Raw genomic sequence first — 18,581 nt, forward strand, 5'->3', positions numbered from 1 at the left:
AACAAATAAAATCTTAAAAACAAACAAATAACCTAAGACCTGAACAACCTAAAAAGCTAAAAAGTTGAGTCAACAATCCATCCACAGACAGAAGATTCTAAACAAAAATTTTAAAACCTGGGAGGCTTGGTCGGATGAGCGACCAACTCCTGGTTTCAGCTCAGGTCATGATCTCAGGGTGGTGGGATCGAGCCCCACAATGGCCTCGGCCTCCATGCTGAGCGTAGAGTCTGCTTGAAATTCTCTCTCTTCCTTTCCCTCTGCCCCTCCCCTCTGCTCACGCAGGCAGGCACATACGCAGGTGCACTATCTCTCCCTAGAATACATAAATAAAATCTTTAAAAGAAAAAAAAATTTTAAACCAATACCTGACCTTCTACTTCCAGTACTGGAATGGACTTAATTTTTCATTTCTTCTCAACTTCTTTCAAAGACATATGAAGATTTAAAGGAAATATTATATACTGTATTTGAAGTTTATAACATATGTAAATGTAATTTATATGACAACAATAGCACATATGATGGAAGAGTGAATGGAACTAAATTGTTGCAAGGTTTCCTGTATTTTACAAGAGGCAATAAAGTATTCATTGAGTAAACTGTGATTAAAGATGTATATTATCAGCCCTACAACAAGGACATGTTAACCAAGAGCAACAAGAATAAAGGGTTCAATACAATCCCTATCAAAATTCTAGCAGGCTTTTTCTTGAAAAAACTGATATGCCGATTCTAAAATTTATATAGAAATGCAAGGAATATGGAATAACCACAAGGGTATCGAAAAACGAACACAATGTTGATTTCAAAATTTATCATAAAGCTATGTAATCAACACAAAGTGGCACTGACATAAGGATAAACAAACAGATCAATGGAATAAAGTCCAGAAATAGAGTCACACATATATAGTCCATAGATTTTTCTAAAAAGGTGCCAATACAATTCAGTGGGGGAAAGAAATCTTTTTCATAAATGTGTTGGAATAAGTGGATATTCACAGAGGGAAAAAAGTAACCTAGACCTCTACCTAATACCATATACAAAACTTAATTCCAGATGGATCATTGTACTAAACTTTATTAAAAGCTCAATACTGTAAAGCTTCTAGGTAAGTATCAATAGAAATATGAGAGAGAAGTATATTTTCATGATCCTAAGGCAGGAAAAAATCTTTTAGCATTCAGATAGTAACCACAAAAATAGTTAACTGATGTATGAAACTTATCAAAATTCAAAAGCTCCCCTCATCAAAAGCCACGGGTCAGAAAGTAAACAGAAAAGCCCAGAGTGGGAACAACTACATGCAACTCATATCTACCAAATAACTTGTGTCCAGAATAAATTAAAAACTCAGACATTCCATCATTTTTTAATAAATTTAAAACCTGAGTAAAAGATTTTAACAGACAATTCACAAAGGAAGATAAATGGCCAATAATCACATGAATGCACAAAAATATTAGTCAGCAGGAAAATGCAAATTAAACCATAAGGAGGGATCACCAATACGTAATAGAATGAATAAAATAACATGACAGGCAATACCAAATGTTGAGGAAGACATGTGGTACAAACATTGCTGATGGAATTTTAAAATGGCATAGCCATTTTGGGAAAAGGGTTGGCAATTTCTTTTTTTTAATTTTTTTTAAGATTTATTTGAGAGAGAGCAAGAGAGAATGTGAGCAGGGGGAGGGGCAGAGGGAGAGAGAATCCCAATCCCAAGCAGACTCACCATTGAGTGTGGAGCCTGATATACGGCTGCATGGGGAGGTGGAGGGAGGGGGCTTGATCCCAGGACAAGCCGAAATGGGATGCTCAACCTACTGAGCCACCCAGGCACCCCAAAGGGTTGGCAATTTCTTTTTTTATTTTTTATTTATTTATTTTTTATGTTTTAAAGATTTTATTTATTTATTTGAGAGAGAGGATGAGAGGAGAGAGAGAGCACATGAGAGGGGGGAGGGTCAGAGGGAGAAGCAGACTCCCCGCCGAGCAGGGAGCCCGATGCGGGACTCGATCCCGGGACTCCAGGATCATGACCTGAGCCGAAGGCAGTCGCTTAACCAACTGAGCCACCCAGGCACCCACGGGTTGGCAATTTCTTAAATATATGCCTACTCAATAATGCAGCAACTTGTTCCTAGGTAGTTACCTAAAAGATATGAAAATATACATCCACAAAAGACCTACACAGGAATGTTCAAAACAGCCATTGTTTTGTTTTTTTTAAGATTTACTTATTTGAGAGAGAGAGAAAGTGCATACGTGTAAGAAGGTGGGGTAGGAGGAGCAAAGGGGCAGGGAGAGGGACAAGCAGACTCTACGCTGAGCCTGGAGCCCAACCCGGGCTCAATCTCAGGACCCTGAGATCACAACCTGAGCTGAAACCAAGAGTCCAACGTTTAATGGACGGTGCCACCCAGGTGCCCCTTAACAGCTGTATTTATAAATAGCAACAAACACGAAACAATTCAAATGTCTATCAGTAGGATAATGGAAAAAAAAAAACTAACTGTAGTATGTTCACACCTCAAATTACTACTCAATAAAAAGAACAAAAGCACTGATAAATACAATATGGATGAATCTCACCACATTATGTTGACCAGAAGAAGCCAAACACAAAAATGTACATGTAAATCTATTTACATGATGTTTCAGAAAAGCCAAACCTAAAAAAAATAATAATAGAGAAATAGCTGACTGGGGAGAGGTAGGATAGTTAGATTCTGACTGCGAAGGGGCACTGAGGAAATTTTCCGGAGTGGTAAAACTATTCCATATCTTGACAGGGGTACAGGTTATATGGGCGTGTGCACTTCGCAAAATTAATTGAATTATACACCTAAGATTTATACATTTCACTACGTGTACATTTTACCACAAAAATAAAAACGGTAGGGGCACCTCGGTGGCTCAGTTGGTTGAGCATCTGCCTTCGGCTTAGGTTATGATCTCAAAGGTCCTGGGATCGAACCCCGTGTCAGGCTTCCTGCTCAGTGGGCAGTCTACTTCTCCCTCTCCCTCTGCTTCCCCCACCTCCACCGGTGCTCTCGCTCGCTCTGTCTCTCTCTCTCTCAAATAAATAAAATCTTTAAAAAATAATAATAATAAAAATAAATAAATAAAAACTGTAAGCAGACAGTGGTTTATCTTAGGAATTCTAAAACTACTTTTGTATATTCTAGGGACAATGGACAATTTGATGGACTAGATAATAGTATTGTGTCAATATTAAATTTCCTAATTTTGATAAATGTACTATGGTTAAATAAGAGATTGCCCTTATTCTTAGTAAATATACATTACCAATACTTTGTGGTAAGGGAGTGTAACATTCCTAAATGATTCTAAAAAAGACATAAAATGCATACATAAATACAGAGAGAGACAGAGAAAGAGAAAAAGAATAGTAAAGCAAATACAGCAAAATGTTAAAAACTGCTGAAACTAGGTAAAAGGTATAAAGGAATTCCTTTACTATTCTTTCAACATTTCTGTAAGTTTGAAATTGTATTCCAATAGAAAGGTAATTAAGAAAAAAGAGCTAATACAGAGTGATTTCATCTATTTAAAAATTCCAATGAGGAAAACCAGTTCCTTTTTCTGGCCTTACAAGATTATTAGCTTGGATCACCCTAATCTAATCTAACTCCCTGATTTTACAAATGAAAAATGAAGTCCAGAAAAACTAGGCCGATAGTCAGATAATTAGGTTGCAGTGGAGTCAGGTTAGAACCCTGATCTCTTGACTCTCACTTCAATACTCTTTAATAGTTTTTAGAATATTTTTAGCTTTGAAACCCAGCCAAACTTATTTATTTACTTAAAGATTATTATTAAAGGATAGCTGACATACAATGCTACATTAGGTTCAGGTGTACAACACGGTGATTCAACAATTCTATACATTACTCAATGCTCACCACAGTAAGCGTATTTACTATAGAACATTATTACATCACTACTGACTGTATTCTCTATACTGTACTTTCATCTCCATGACTTATTTATTTTTTTTATTTTTTTAAAGATTTTATTTATTTGACAGAGAGAGACATAGCGAGAGAGGGAACACAAGTAGGGGGAGTGGGAGAGGGAGAAGCAGGCTTCCCGCGAAGCAGGGAGCCCGATGCGGGGCTCGATTCCAGGACCCTGGGACCATGACCTGAGCCGAAGGCAGACACTTAACGACTGAGCCACCCAGGCGCCCCGACTTATTTATTTTATAATTGGAAGTTGTTTCTCTTAATTCCCTTCATCCATTTCACCCATCCCCCACCCACCACCCAGCCAACCTTATTTACCGAATATAGTCTTTTTTTTTTTTTTAGATTTTATTTACTTATTTGAGAGAGAGAGAGAGCAAGAGAGGGGGGAGGGCCAGAGGAAGAAGCAGGCTCCCTGCTGAGGAGCCAGACGCGGGGATCGATCCTGGGACTCGGGATCATGACCTGAGCCCAAGGCCCCCAAGAGCCCTTGCATATTAGTCTTCACTAGAAAAAAACAACTGTAATTAGGGGTTTTACTAGAACCAAAATTCTGACACTTAAAACTACAATCTAGGGGGGAGGGGAAAAAAAGACTAGGCAGCCCACTGATTAAACCAGAGTATTTTTATAGAAAAATGTATCCTCCATTATAGTCTTGGCAATAAATAAACCAATCTGGACACACACTCACAGCCTATAAAGGGATATGGCCAATATGATAGCACACACTATTGTTAGTCTTGGCTGCAGGCAAGATACACTACTCAGAAGGTCTTTTATTTATTTATTTATTTTTCATTCATTCATTCATTCATTCAAGGGGGGAGGGGCAGAGGGCGAGGGAGAGAGAAAACCTTAAGCAGGCCCATCATGGGGGCTTGATCTCACAACCCTCAGATCATGACCTGAGCCAAAATCAAGAGTCAGAAGCTTAACTGGCTGAGCCACCCAGGCTCTCCCAGAAGCTCTTTAAAAAAGAAATTGTGACCGGGGTGCCTGGGTGGCTCAGTTGGTTAAGCGACTGCCTTCAGCTCAGGTCAAGATCCGGGAGTCCCTGGATCGAGTCCCACATCGGGCTCCCTGCTCGGCAGGGAGTCTGCTTCTCCCTCTGACCCTCCCCCCTCTCATGTACTCACTCTCTCTCATTCTGTCTCTCTCAAATAAATAAAATCTTTAAAAAAAAAAGAAAGAAATTGTGACCGCCCCCCCACCCCCATTAGAAGAAAGTAAAGCTGCTATGAGACTAAGTTGTGTGCCATACTGACACACCAAGAAAGGAAAGCAGAAGTTTAAAGACACGGGAACCTCAAAACAATTCTCTTAGGACTTCCATTTCTTTTGAGACTAGGGAAGAAAAGTTAATATATTACTAATGTACTCTAACAGGGTAAAGGTCTACCACACGATCTCCCTTTACCAATGAAAGGAAACTCTCAGCCAGGAACATTATAAACTCTCTATTTCAAACAACTAAGTTAAAGAATAACAAAATGTAAAATCCGTTTATCCTCAGTTTCATGTCTCATAGGGCTAGATATATGGTAATAAAAAATGCCCAGTGAATTACCGGAGAATCTAAATAAATGGAGAGATAGTTCATGTTCATGGAAAGAAAGACTCAATACTGCCAAGATATCAGTTCTTTCCAGCCTGATCTACAGATTCAACATAATCCCAAATAAAGTCCCAGCTACTTATTTTATGGATATCAACAAACTGGTTGAAAAGTTTACATAGAAAGGGAAAAGACCTAAAATAGCCAAAACAGTGTTGAAGGGGAAGGGCAAAGTCAGAGAACTGACCCTATCCAACTTCAAGACTTACTATAAAGCTCCAATATTCAAGACAGTGTGGAATTGACAGAAGAATAGGAAAAAAGGACAATGGAACAGAATACAGGGCCCAGAAACAGACCCACACAAATATAGTTTAATGATCTTTAACAAGGGGGGAAGGCATTTCAATGGAAAAAGGATAGCCTTTTGAACAAATGGGGCTAGAACAAATGGACATCCAATTCCTAGAAAATAACAGGAGAAAACCTAGAGGATGTTGGGTATGGTGGTAACTTTTCAAATATTAACACCAAAGGCATGACCCATGAAAGAAGTAATTGAAAACTGGACCTCATTAAAATTAAAAACTTCTGCTCTATGAAACACAATATCAAAAGAATGAGAGGGCAAACCACAGACTTGGAGAAAATATTTGCAAAAGACATACCTGATAAAGGACTGCTACCCAAAATATACAAAGAACTCTTAAAACTCAACAATAAGAAAACTACCCAATTTAAAAAGATCCAGGGGCGCTTGGCTGGCTTAGTTGGTAGAGCATGAGACTCAGTCTCAGGGTTGTAAGTTTGAGCCCCACATTGGGTATAGGGATTACTTAAAAATGAAATCTTTAAATAACATAATAAAATAAAAAGACCTGAATGGACACCTCACCAAAAAAAAAAAAAAAAACAAAACTACAGATGGCAAATAAGCATATAAAAAGATGGTTAACATCATTTGTCATCAGGGATCTGCATGTTAAAACAACAAGATACCACTAACACACTTATTAGAATGGTCAAAATCTAAAACAATGACAACACCAAATGCTGGTGAGGATGTGGAGCAACAGGAATTCTCAGACTCATTGCTGGTGAGAATGCAAAATGGTGCAGACACTTTGGAAGATAGTTTAGCAGTTTCTTACAAATATTATTATAGTACAACTCAGCAGTGAGTTGAAATCCTATGTCCACACAAAAACCTGTGCACGGATTACAGCAGCTTTATTCATAACTGCCAAAACTTGAAAGCAATCAAGATGTCCTTCAATAGGAGAAAAGATAAATAAATCCCATACAATGGAATATTGTTCAGCAATAAAAAGAAATGAACTATTATGCCACAAAAAGACAACAAGGAGCCTTAAATGTGCATTGCTAAGCTACAGAAGCCAGTCTGAAAAGGCTATGTACTGTATGATCCCAATCATGTGGCATTCTAGAAAAGGGAAAACTATCGAGACAGTAAAAAGACCAGTGATTGCAAGGGCTTGGGAGAAGGGATGTAGGGATGAACAGGTGGACCACAAGGGGATGTTTAGGGCAGTGAAATTACTTAGTATATTACTGTAATGGTGGAAATGTGTCATTACAGATTTGTCAAAACCCAAATATACAATAAAGTGACCCTTTTAGTTAATCATAATGTATCGATATTGGCTCATCAATAACAAATGTACGACACTAAAGAAAGATGTTAATCATGAGGAAACTGTGCATCTGTACTTATCCTCAATTTTTCTTTAAACCTAAAACTGCTCTAAAAAATAAAGTCTATTAATTTTTAAAAAACTCATCAATAAAGTTCTTACCTGGTCTAATGAAGACATTTTCCACAGATAACATTGCTGCTATTGGAAGTAGTAAATCTTCACAATCCAGAGAAGCAGCCTTTATTACTGCACATGTCAGATGTGGAGGGAGAGGAAATTCCACCATAGACAAACCCAATCTGGTCACATGGCCACTCCTTAATAGAAAGAAAAGGCTCTTAAGTCTTTCTACCTTGGGAGAGTAAAAATGAAATGTTCATCATTCAAAATAAATCAGATATAGTTTATATTACCTTAAATCAACTCCAGAAATTCAATTCAATATAAGAAACATGACACACTGATCATTGATAAAAGAAAACATCAAGCTGATATATTCCCTTTCAAGGGCCAATACATCCAAAAAAATTAAACACTGAGGCAGAATAAAGTACTATAATAAAAGACACAAAATGCTACAGAAGCATAGAGGATGTCCTTGAAGAAATAAGAGAATGATAATTACCAAATCTTTCCCCATCACACAATCATGAGAACAAGGACTCTGGCTCTCTTATTTTCATATACCCAGCTTAAAGCCTGGTACTGAAATGGTACTCAAAAATTACTTGTTAAGGGCGCCTGGGTGGCTCAGTTGGTTGAGCGACTGCCTTCGGCTCAGGTCATGATCCTGGAGTCCCGGGATCGAGTCCCGCATCGGGCTCCCTGCTCGGCAGGGAGCCTGCTTCTGCCTCTGACCCTCCCCCCTCTCATGTGCTCTCTCTCTCATTCTCTCTGTCTCAAATAAATAAATAAAATCTTTAAAAAAAAAAAAAAAAAAATTACTTGTTAAATAATACCAAATATAAACATAGTTTTATCATACAATTTTAAAATTCAGAATTGTGGCAAAGAAAAACTGAGGACAAATTCTAATTTCAGATAAAACAATCCATTCAATTTAAACAAATCATTTTTTACTGATAAAGGAAACTATTAAGAACCCTATTTGAAAAATAGATTGAGGGGGCGCCTAGGTGGCTCAGTCAGGTAAGCATCCAACTCTTGATTCTGGTTCAGGTCATGATCTCAGGGTCATGGGATCAAGCACTGTGTCAGGCTCTGCACTCAGCGTGGAGTCTGCTTGTCCCTCTCCCTCTGTTCCTCCCCCGGCACACTCTCTCTCTCTCCCTCTCTCTCTCCAATAAATAATAAATAAAATAAAGTGAAATAAAATAAAATATTATAAAATAGAGAGTGGGGTGCCTGATTGGCTCAGTTGGTACAGCATGTGACTCTTGATCTTGGGGTCATGAGTTTGAGCCCCATGTGTGACACAGAGTTTACTTAAAAATAAAAAATTTTAAAAATAATAAAATGGAACAGAAAGAGATTAACATCTGTTGTGGTTGGTTTGTTGTTGTTGTTTTACCTGTCAATAGCATCACACTGGTAAAGTTGTTTAAGAGCTTCCAAAATGAGTCTCTCATTAGGTGGATCCAAATAGGGAAACCTGTGTGTTTAAATTAGACATGAATAAGATTCCATTCCTTGACCATTGTAAGATTTTATACAGACTTGAAAATTTCTTTAAAGGTTTTAGTTCTTTTTCAAGCCCTCCTCTTTTTTTTTTTTTCTAAGCATTCTATGATCATGATCAGCCTTCAGCAAAGGAGGAAATTATTTTTTCTGAATCACACTCTTTTTTCTTTTTAAATTTTTATTTAAATTCTAGTTAGTTAACATACAGTGCAATGTTGGTTTCAGGAGTATAACTCAGTGCTGAATCACACTCTTCTATTTAATTCAAAAAATACTTCTTTTTGATCCCCCTTAGCTGGAACACTCATCATTCTTCTCTACCTATCTTATTCCTGCCCCATTCTTCATAGCCAATGCCAAATCTACTCTGTTCTGTAGCCCACAATTTTTATTACAATTTTATAAACCAGTGGAGAAAAAATGCAAACATTATAAGTTGATTAACAGTACTTCAATATGGCTTTTAATAAAATGGTAAGTATATTCGATTAATTTTACCGTATTTGCTTTATGTATATTCTTATTTTCTCCTGAACTATCTGAAAACAAGGTACAAATACATGCCAATTCACCCACAAAATACTTCAGCATGCATCCTCTGAAAATAAAGACATTTTAGGGGTGCCTAGGTGGCTTAGTCAGTTGAGTGTCCCACTCTTGGTTTTAGCTCAGGTCATGATCTCAGAGTCCTGAGATGGGGCCCACATCGGGCTCCACAATCAGCGCAGAGTCCACCTGGGATTCCTTCCCTCTTCCTCTCCCACCCTTCTGCCTTCCCCCTGCTCACGTGCACACTAGCTCTAAAATAAATAAATGAAAAATAAAATCTTTGAAAATAAAAACATTCTCTTACATAATCACAATACTATTAATGAACATAAGACAATAATATTCACAAAGGGTGGCATATAACCAAGCCTGAGTATATATACATATTATCTTAATAATAACAATAATTACTTAATACTATCTGCACTGGATTGCTTTTTTCACCATAAGTCTTGAGATGGTTAAGTCATCTACTCCAATTTCTCACCTTGAAAAAGTCCAACAAAGGACAAAAGGTCCAATACCTTACATAAAAGTCCATTCCAGGATTCACAGCTCTATTTAAAAACAAATAAACAAAAATCTCGCAGACTGTTCTATAGTCAGTTTTCCTACAACTTGTACCAACAAGTCCTGGTATCTTCTAGAGCAAGAGTCGGCAAACATTTTCTGTAAAAGGCCAGATAGTAAATATTTTAGGTTTTGTAGGCCATATGGTCTCTGTCACAATTATTCAACTCTGCTGTTGTAGCAAAAGCAACCATACGTGAATGAATATGCATGGCTGTGTTCCAATAAAATTTTATTTACAAAAACAGCCAGTGAGCCTGGACCATAGTTTTCGACCCCTGTCCTAGAGCAATACCAAACGAGTCAGCTTCCTCTTCTACATGGGTGCCCTTTCAGATTTGTAAAAACTACCTTTCTCCCTTGATTATACCAATTACCAAATTTGCAAGCACTGCTTGTATTATTTGCTTTCTAAAAGACCCATCATACCTGATTACCATCTTTTAGAAACACGCTAGCTTGTCAAAATCCTCATAAAATGTGATGATACTCATAAATGAACTCCAAATGTAGAATGACCAACACAGAACAGGAATGCTGTAATTCCAGTCATTTGGACATTGCAGTCTATTAACATAACTAAAGTCTATGCCAGTAGGAATTTTTTATTTTCTAAACAGAATACAAATTGCAAGCTCATACTAAGTTGTGGTGATCTGATAATTTCAGATCTTTTCCACGTGTATCTCCTTAATGTATAACCAAAACAAAGGATATAAGATGTAATCTTTCAGACTTTTGCCTTGTTGATTTTTGCCTAGTAAGATCATTCTAAAGGGCGCCTGGGTGGCTCAGTTAGTTAAGCAACTGCCTTCGGCTCAGGTCATGATCCTGGAGTCCGAGGATCGAGTCCCGCATCGGGCTCCCTGCTCAGCAGGGAGTCTGCTTCTCCCTCTGACCCTCCTCCCTCTCATGCTCTCTCTCTCTCTCATTCTCTCTCTCCAATAAATAAAATCTTAAAAAAAAAAAATCATTCTAAATCCTCCAGTTTTAATCATCTACTGATTAGATATCAAGACATTTTCCAGCAATCTATAACCATGACTTCAATATCTTTAATATTTTCATTGACAATGCTCATGAGGAAAGAGCAAAGTTCAGCATACAATCAGCAAAACCTCCATCTGGGCTATGCTAAGCAATTAATCAATACATTCTGGATTTGGCTATTTGGCAACTATATTCAGCAGTACTGTCACCTTATTCACAAAGATGAGTAAGACAGATAGAATAGATACATAATAGATAGATATAAACTTATCATGTACTGTGTAGAAAACAAGAGATATTAGGTTATCATTCAATAAATTCTTATGGTGCACCCGTTATGTGGACAGTTCTGTCTTCAAACTAAAAAGGAAATGGTTTATTATGACATATTCTTTGTGAACCATTTTGATTCATATGGATTACTATAAATCACCATTAAATTCTCTAAAACCATTTTTCTAATAAACTCTGCTAGAATTTGCTGAAGATCAATTTGAAGCACACTGGGCAGTTGTTTCCAGATTCTGCCCTTTTCCTAAATGAAGAAGTCAAAACATTTGTATTTCTCACAATTTTCTGGCAAGCTGTTCTGCATAAGTTCTCTTAGATAACCCCAAATCTGCAAGTTAATACTGGCTCTATTTCCCCTTATTCTACACACATATTAAAAAGAGAGAGGGAAAAAAAAATAAAAAGAGGAAAGGGACACCCAGCTGGTTCAGCTGGTGGAACATGTGACTCTTGATTTTGGGGTTTCAGTTCAAGCCCCACAATGGGTATACAGATTACTTAAAAATAAAATCCTAAAAAGAGAGAGAGAAATCGTTTTTGTGTGTGTGTCTCTAGCATTTTGGAGACTTTTAGTACATTCTAAGTCTTAAAACTTAAGATGGAAAAATAACTCAGTGCAGATGATATTAAGTAATTATTATTCCTACTTTTCTAATATATATTCTTCATTATATGCCACTCTTAATATTATTCCTATTTTTCTAATACATATTTATTCTTGATTATATGTTGCTTTATAATTATATATTATTCACAAAAATCATATTATGAATATTATTTTAAAATCTGGGTTCATCTGAAAGCTTTCTGTTTAGCCATTTTGATTTCTTTAAGTGATTTTTCTTTCTCATTGGTATCATTCATAATTAAACACTTTCCTCTTTCTAAGATCTATATTCTCATTTAGAAAACCTCTAGTTTTAAACTATCCAAAAAATATTTTAATTGGCTTTCCAAGAGTATACAAGACATATTTGGATATACCTAGTAATTATTTCCCTTCTTATGAATTTAAAGAATGCACGGTCACCTTCTCCCAAGGTTCCTGACCCTTTCACATTTGCAGACAATTTAGCCTAAAATCAAGACCAAGAACAGTATTTTCCTTCATTACTTCCTCTAACATGTATAATATGAAATTTCAACCCTACAACAATATTCTATCCTATGCCAATTAATTATATAGTTTAACATTTGAGTAACTTAACAGTTGTCCCATTCTTTCTTTCATGTGTCTGAATCTTGTTTCTCTAATATAACTTAAGTTTAGTGAAAGCAAAATACTACCACAGAGTATTACTCTATCTCTCACAGTACTTGCTACAATGTTAGTCATACAAAAGATGCTACCAGAAAACCACTTTCTGATTGGAATAAGGGTCATTATATACCTTTCATTACAGATAAGCAGTGGCCACTCAATGATCCAAATAAACATCAGCATGAAGTACCCCATTATGCCAAGGTTAAAATAGGAGCAAGGAATCAAATCACAGGAAAGCACTGCAAAGAAGCCTTTTATTTGGGTTTAGCTAAACCTCAAAATGAGGGGGATGTAGGAGTCAAATACTTCAAAAGAATTCTGAGGAATAACCTGGCTCCATCCTAACAAATTTTTCTTTTTTCAAATTGTCTACGTACCTTATAACATCGTGTATGGCAAGGCACTTTAAGGTCAGAACTACAGATGTCAAACTAGTTCTCTTAATCTCAGGGATCACATGGTCAGGCATACACTGGTTCCAAAACTCTTTACTATAGATCCGAAAGCATTTTCCTGAGGAAGTCCTGCCAGCTCGGCCACTTCGCTGTAACGCCTCACTCCTTTAGAAGAAAAAAAACCAGAAGGCCCCAAAATGTACTGGAAGTTTTCTAAGTAGCTAACATCATACCCCCAAACCAGTTAAAAATGACCTAACAAACTGTTCTTTGAACAAAAAAGCTTGGAATAGAGACTTACTTTGAAATTGGAACCACCTCCAGGATGTCCAACCCTAATCTTGGATTGTGATTTAACTGCTTCACAAAGCCACCATCTACCACATATCTAAGAAGAATGAAAACCAGTTAAGCTTCTAGAAAATAAGACTTGTTGATTTTTAACCACTTTGGATTCTCCTTTTCTACCAAACTAACAACTACATGATGACTTTTATATTAAACGTAAAACTTGAAAGTCAAGAAATGAGAACCCCTGTACATCACTAATGGAAATGTAACATGGTTAAGCCAATGTGCAAAATGGTTTGAAGGTTCCTCTAAATATCAAACACAGAATTATCACATGACCCAGAAATCGCATTCTTAAGCATATACCGCAAAAGAACTGAAACAAGTACTCAGCCAATACCTGTAGACATATTTTTATAGAAGCACTATTCATAAGAGCCAAAAGGTAGAAATAACCTAAATGTCCATTAACCATTAAGGGATAAATGGATAAACAAATTATGGCATATACATATAATAGAATATTATTCAGCCATAAAAATGAATGATGTGTTGACACAAGGTTCATCAATGTGGATGAACCTTGAAAGCATGATAAGTGAGAGAAGCCAGACACAAAAGTTTACACATTGTTTGACCATTTATATGAAATATCCAGAATAGGATCTCCATAAAAACAGAAAATAGGCTGGTGGTTGACAAAGGCTGGAATGGAAGGGGGCCTGGGGAGTAACTGCTTAAAGGATATAGGGCTTTATTTGGGGGTAATAAAAATGTTTTAGAAGTAGACAGAGGTAGTGTTAGTGTTTGTACAACACTGTAAATGTACTAAATACTAATTGTTCACTTTTAAATGTTAATTTTACATTATGTGAATTTCTTCCCAAAAAAAACAAACTTGGAAGTCACCTCTAGACCACTCTAATAGGCTTAGAATCTAATTTCCAGGTAGCCTTTAACAACACCATTTAAGTCAACTAAACAGAGAACAAGTCAGGTAAATAAGTTAGGAATAGTAGTAAGTCTACCATTCACTAAGGGAACATTCCAAAACTATTTAATGATTTTAGCTTTGCTGGAAACAAAAAATTACAGAGGTAAACTTACTCCAAAGAAGTCCAAGTCCTTAGTGAAATAATTATTTTTAAAGTAAAGGAGAAAAGCAAAGGAAATTAAACTTCCTCTTAGATCTGGGTGATCATTTTACCCAAAAGAAAGATATAGGATCTTTGAGATTCAGGTACAGCCTTCCTGGGGCAAACAGATAGACTTTTATAATTAAGGACATAAAATATATTGGATAAAAGATAAATATCCAAAAGGGCTGTGGTTCAATACACTAAAAGAACTTCACATTAACCATCAGTCTAGACTTAAAATTTCCCAGTGTTTCTCCACTACATTTACCCAAAAATTGATGGCATCATTGATTACATCAAAAAAGAGACTCACATTATAGTTCATTTCACAAAAAGGTGAAAAGTGAGAAACAGTACCTTCAGCTAAACACTGGGACATACGACCCCACCAAGTGGAGGTGCCAGATGAGAAGGGAATTATCATATCATCTTAGGTATATGGTGATAATGAGTACAGAAAAACAGCTTTGGCTTTCTATTCAATGAATAATGAATAATGAAACCCACGAAGCATTACACATAATCTTAAGTTTGGGAAGAGAAAGCTACAAATTGCCAAATACAAGTAGTTAAAAAGTATGATCAGGAATACTATGTGTACCTCCTACTCCATTTCCTAATCATGGCAAACAATAATTATAAAAAATAGTAAGTGAATGGGGCGCCTGGGTGGCTCAGTCAGTTGGGCGTCTGCCTTCGGCTCAGGTCATGATCCCAGGGTCCTGGGATCGAGCCCCGCATCAGGCTCCCTGTTCGGCGGGAAGCCTGCTTCTCCTTCTCCCTCTCCCACTCCCCCTGCTTGTGTTCCCTCTCTCGCTGTGTCTCTCTCTGTCAAATAAATCAATAAAATCTTTAAAAAAAAAAAAAAAGGTAAGTGAATACAAGTAGGTGAGAAGGAAATTAGTGGAGGGCACAGAGGAGCAAACTCAAACCTAAGTGGCTTCCTTGGCTTTAAAAGAAACTTTAAAAGTTGTACCTGATTCCATCTATTGTCAAAGATGTTGCAGAAATATTGGTGGATATGACACATTTTCTAATTCCAGGTGGAGGTGGCAAAAATATTCTCCTCTGTTGATCTAAAATACACGTAAAGAGAAAATGTTAATTTACAACATGCATTTGCCAAACTCTTTTTTTTTTTAAGAGTTTATTTATTTATTTGAGAGAGAGAATGAGAGAGAGAGAGCACATGAGAGGGGGGAGGGTCAGAGGGAGAAGCAGACTCCCCGCTGAGCAGGGAGCCCGATGCGGGACTCGATCCCGGGACTCCAGGATCATGACCTGAGCCGAAGGCAGTCGCTTAACCAACTGAGCCACCCAGGCGCCCCCAAACTCCACTTTTGAAAAACTTACTTCTTTTATGTTTCCTTCACCTCTTTAATTATCTTGAATTCAAAATAGCAAAACTTATCTTTGTCTCACCTTTTACTGCTAACATTTCTAGATCCATTAAATCACAGATTATTATTGCTAAAATAAACCCTAGAGCAGAGTCCTTTATGTAGGTCATAGCTCCCTTTGAGAGTATTTAAAAGCTGTGGCCCTCTTCTCCATTAAAAGGCACATATGTATACACACACGTATACACACATGTGCACACACACACTTCAAACAATTTCAGGGTTTTCAGGGACTCACTGCAGTCCATCCATGGACTACACATTAAGGACCTCTCTCTACCTTAAAGATTGACTAGCTAAGTGGTTTTCACCCTTTGGGGTATATTTCTGATGGCTACCTCTCTAAGCAAGTAACACCATACTTATTTCCCCTATCCACACAGTCTCAAGAGTGAACCCCAGCAACAATGCTTGTACTATAGTACCTTGTTCCTCCAACCATAGTTTATGGGACCAAAGATAAACATCTCCCCCAAGCTAGGGCAATCTCCTGGAATTTGGAATAAGGTCCAAGAGATACTCTATTTGATTAGGCTAGTCTCTTGCAAAGAAGAAAAATGAACTTGTGAACCATAGGGAAGTGGTTAATGTACATGAAGGAAAGTCTAAAAAGAAAATAATGAATTAGCCATGAAAGTTGGTAAGAGAGTATTTCTGGGTTCCTGGCTCTTCCCAGGCCTGGGTGTAAAATTAGTAAGACAGATTTGGCCAGTCTTGCTCTCCCGCCAGGTTAAGCACAAAATAAGACAAGAGAGTTAAGAATATTTGCAGGGGCACCTGGGTGGCTTAGTTGTTAAGTGTCTGCCTTCGGCTCAGGTCATGGTCCCAGGGTGCTGGGATCGAGCCCCGCATCAGGCTCCCTCCTTGCCAGGAAGCCTGCTTCTCCCTCTCCCACTCCCCCTGCTTGTGTTCCCTCTCTTGCTGTCTCTCTGTCAAATAAATAAATAAAATCTTAACAAAAAAAAAGAGAATGTTTGCAAGGAAATTATTATGGTACGGGTGAAAGAAGTGAAGGCTGATAAAGGACAAGTGTCAGTGCACTCCGAAAATTGTTGAATTACAAACAGTAGAGTATCTGGCAAAAACAGAAAGATGCTTAAAACTGAGATCAGAAATGATGGTAATGACAAAGTCTAGGATGGAAGCTTCTGAATGGGTGGCTTAAGTGGGATGAAGGAAAAGATCACTTATAGAGTGTGTAAGTGTACAGAGATCAAGGAACTTCAAAGCAAAGGATTGTTTGGGTGGATCACTCTACTTCAATAATCAACAAAACTTAGGAGTGATCATTCCAGTGAGTGAGTATACAAGACAATCTATTGGGGGTATGAAAAGAAATTATTAGCATATTTATTTGTATGTTTCATAACATCTTTTTAAGCTGTTACATATATCTACAATTGTACATTATACAATAGAACAGTAAGTACATATATACCTTAAGAAGAAAAAAAAATTAAATGCCTGGCTGTATTTGTTTTCCATAAGATATGCCCATATTTGTTTAGAAAATTCATCTTTTCTAATTGAGCAATCTCAAATTGTTTTCTTTTCAGTAGTCGAGAAAATCTTAACAAAACCTGTTTTGAAATAATAAAGTACAATACCTGTTCTTAAATAAAATCTTACAAAGATCCATGTATTCCCAGTATATATAACAGACCAAAGTTGAACCATTATAAGGAAGAAAAGGAATGGCACAGATGAGCAGTTTTAGTATAATCTCACTTTAAAAAGTATTTCTATCAACCCACCTGTTTACTTCCTTATCCTTCTATATGTACACACACACAGAGCTGGTTATTTTTATATGGAGGAACTTGAGGTGATTTCTTTACTTTTACCTTTGTAACTTTGGACACTGCTTGAATTCTTTATAATGAAACTGTTACCATTTTTCCTTAATTGAATAGTTTTTCTTAAAGGAAAACTGGAGCAAAAATGTGAAGACACTGAGAGTGTGTTAATTCTGCACAGTGGGAAATGGATTGTTTTTGTACTTTTCTACACTTTAAAAATTTCTACAAAAGGCTAAAGGAAAAAACATTAAAGAACATATATAACAAAATGCAATTTTTTGTTAGAAAAAGCTAAACAATAAAAATATATTTATGTTAAAAATATATTTAAATATATTTAAAAAGTTTAGAATACACCTCAGAATATTAATAGTGATTATCACTTAACCATGTTGGTGATATCTAAGTTTAATTATCTTTCTTACTTTTCTGATTATATTTTACAACTACATACTCTACAACTATGTACTCTTTACAACTATGTCTGCTTTGTAAGACAAAAGAAAAATTTTCCCATTTGGAGAGAGTAGAGTAAAAGTTTTTTTTTTTTAAAGATTTTTTTTATTTATTTATTTGAGAGAATGAGATAGAGAGAGCATGAGAGGGGGGAGGGTCAGAGGGAGAAGCAGACTCCCTGCCGAGCAGGGAGCCCGATGCGGGACTCGATCCCGGGACTCCAGGATCATGACCTGAGCCGAAGGCAGTCGCTTAACCAACTGAGCCACCCAGGCGCCCCTAGAGTAAAAGTTTTTATATGAAGCTCATTAGCCTTATTCCCCCCTCATCTTTAATCTTAACATTTAAGGAAATTATCACAGACATAGCCAAATTCTAGGTACTTGCCAAAGTGAGATAATGTCTTTGTTTTGCAGGAAAAAGAAAGAAATAAAACTACTTTTAGATTAATGCAATAATCTAAATGTGCAGTTTTCCTCTTTTAAAATACTGGAAATAAAAAAAGAAATGTAATAAAAAATACTGCCTACACTTTGAGCTTGAGAGAAACTTGCACTAATCCAAGGTAAAGCTCCTTTCCTT

The 18,581-nt window shown here is 36.8% G+C and overlaps 1 protein-coding gene across 4 annotated transcripts in view; it reads right to left on the reverse strand.

Annotated features, from left to right (window-relative positions):
• DHX40 (DEAH-box helicase 40) overlaps positions 1 to 18,581 on the reverse strand; it is a 45,089-nt gene that overhangs the window by 16,406 nt on the left and 10,102 nt on the right. For 3 of the 4 annotated variants that reach the window (XM_021703889.1, XM_044921342.1, XM_021703890.1), the window contains 5 exons: positions 15,321 to 15,420; positions 13,216 to 13,302; positions 12,897 to 13,079; positions 8,746 to 8,826; positions 7,374 to 7,531 (listed from right to left, as the gene is read on the reverse strand). In XM_021703889.1, the coding sequence (XP_021559564.1) occupies positions 7,374 to 7,531; positions 8,746 to 8,826; positions 12,897 to 13,079; positions 13,216 to 13,302; positions 15,321 to 15,420 (609 nt within the window). The remainder of the gene's footprint in view (positions 1 to 7,373; positions 7,532 to 8,745; positions 8,827 to 12,896; positions 13,080 to 13,215; positions 13,303 to 15,320; positions 15,421 to 18,581) is intronic. The other variant, XM_021703891.1, reaches the window with a different exon arrangement.

Source organism: Neomonachus schauinslandi, chromosome 15 (assembly GCF_002201575.2).
Source record: "Neomonachus schauinslandi chromosome 15, ASM220157v2, whole genome shotgun sequence".
NCBI classification, from domain to species: domain Eukaryota; kingdom Metazoa; phylum Chordata; class Mammalia; order Carnivora; family Phocidae; genus Neomonachus; species Neomonachus schauinslandi.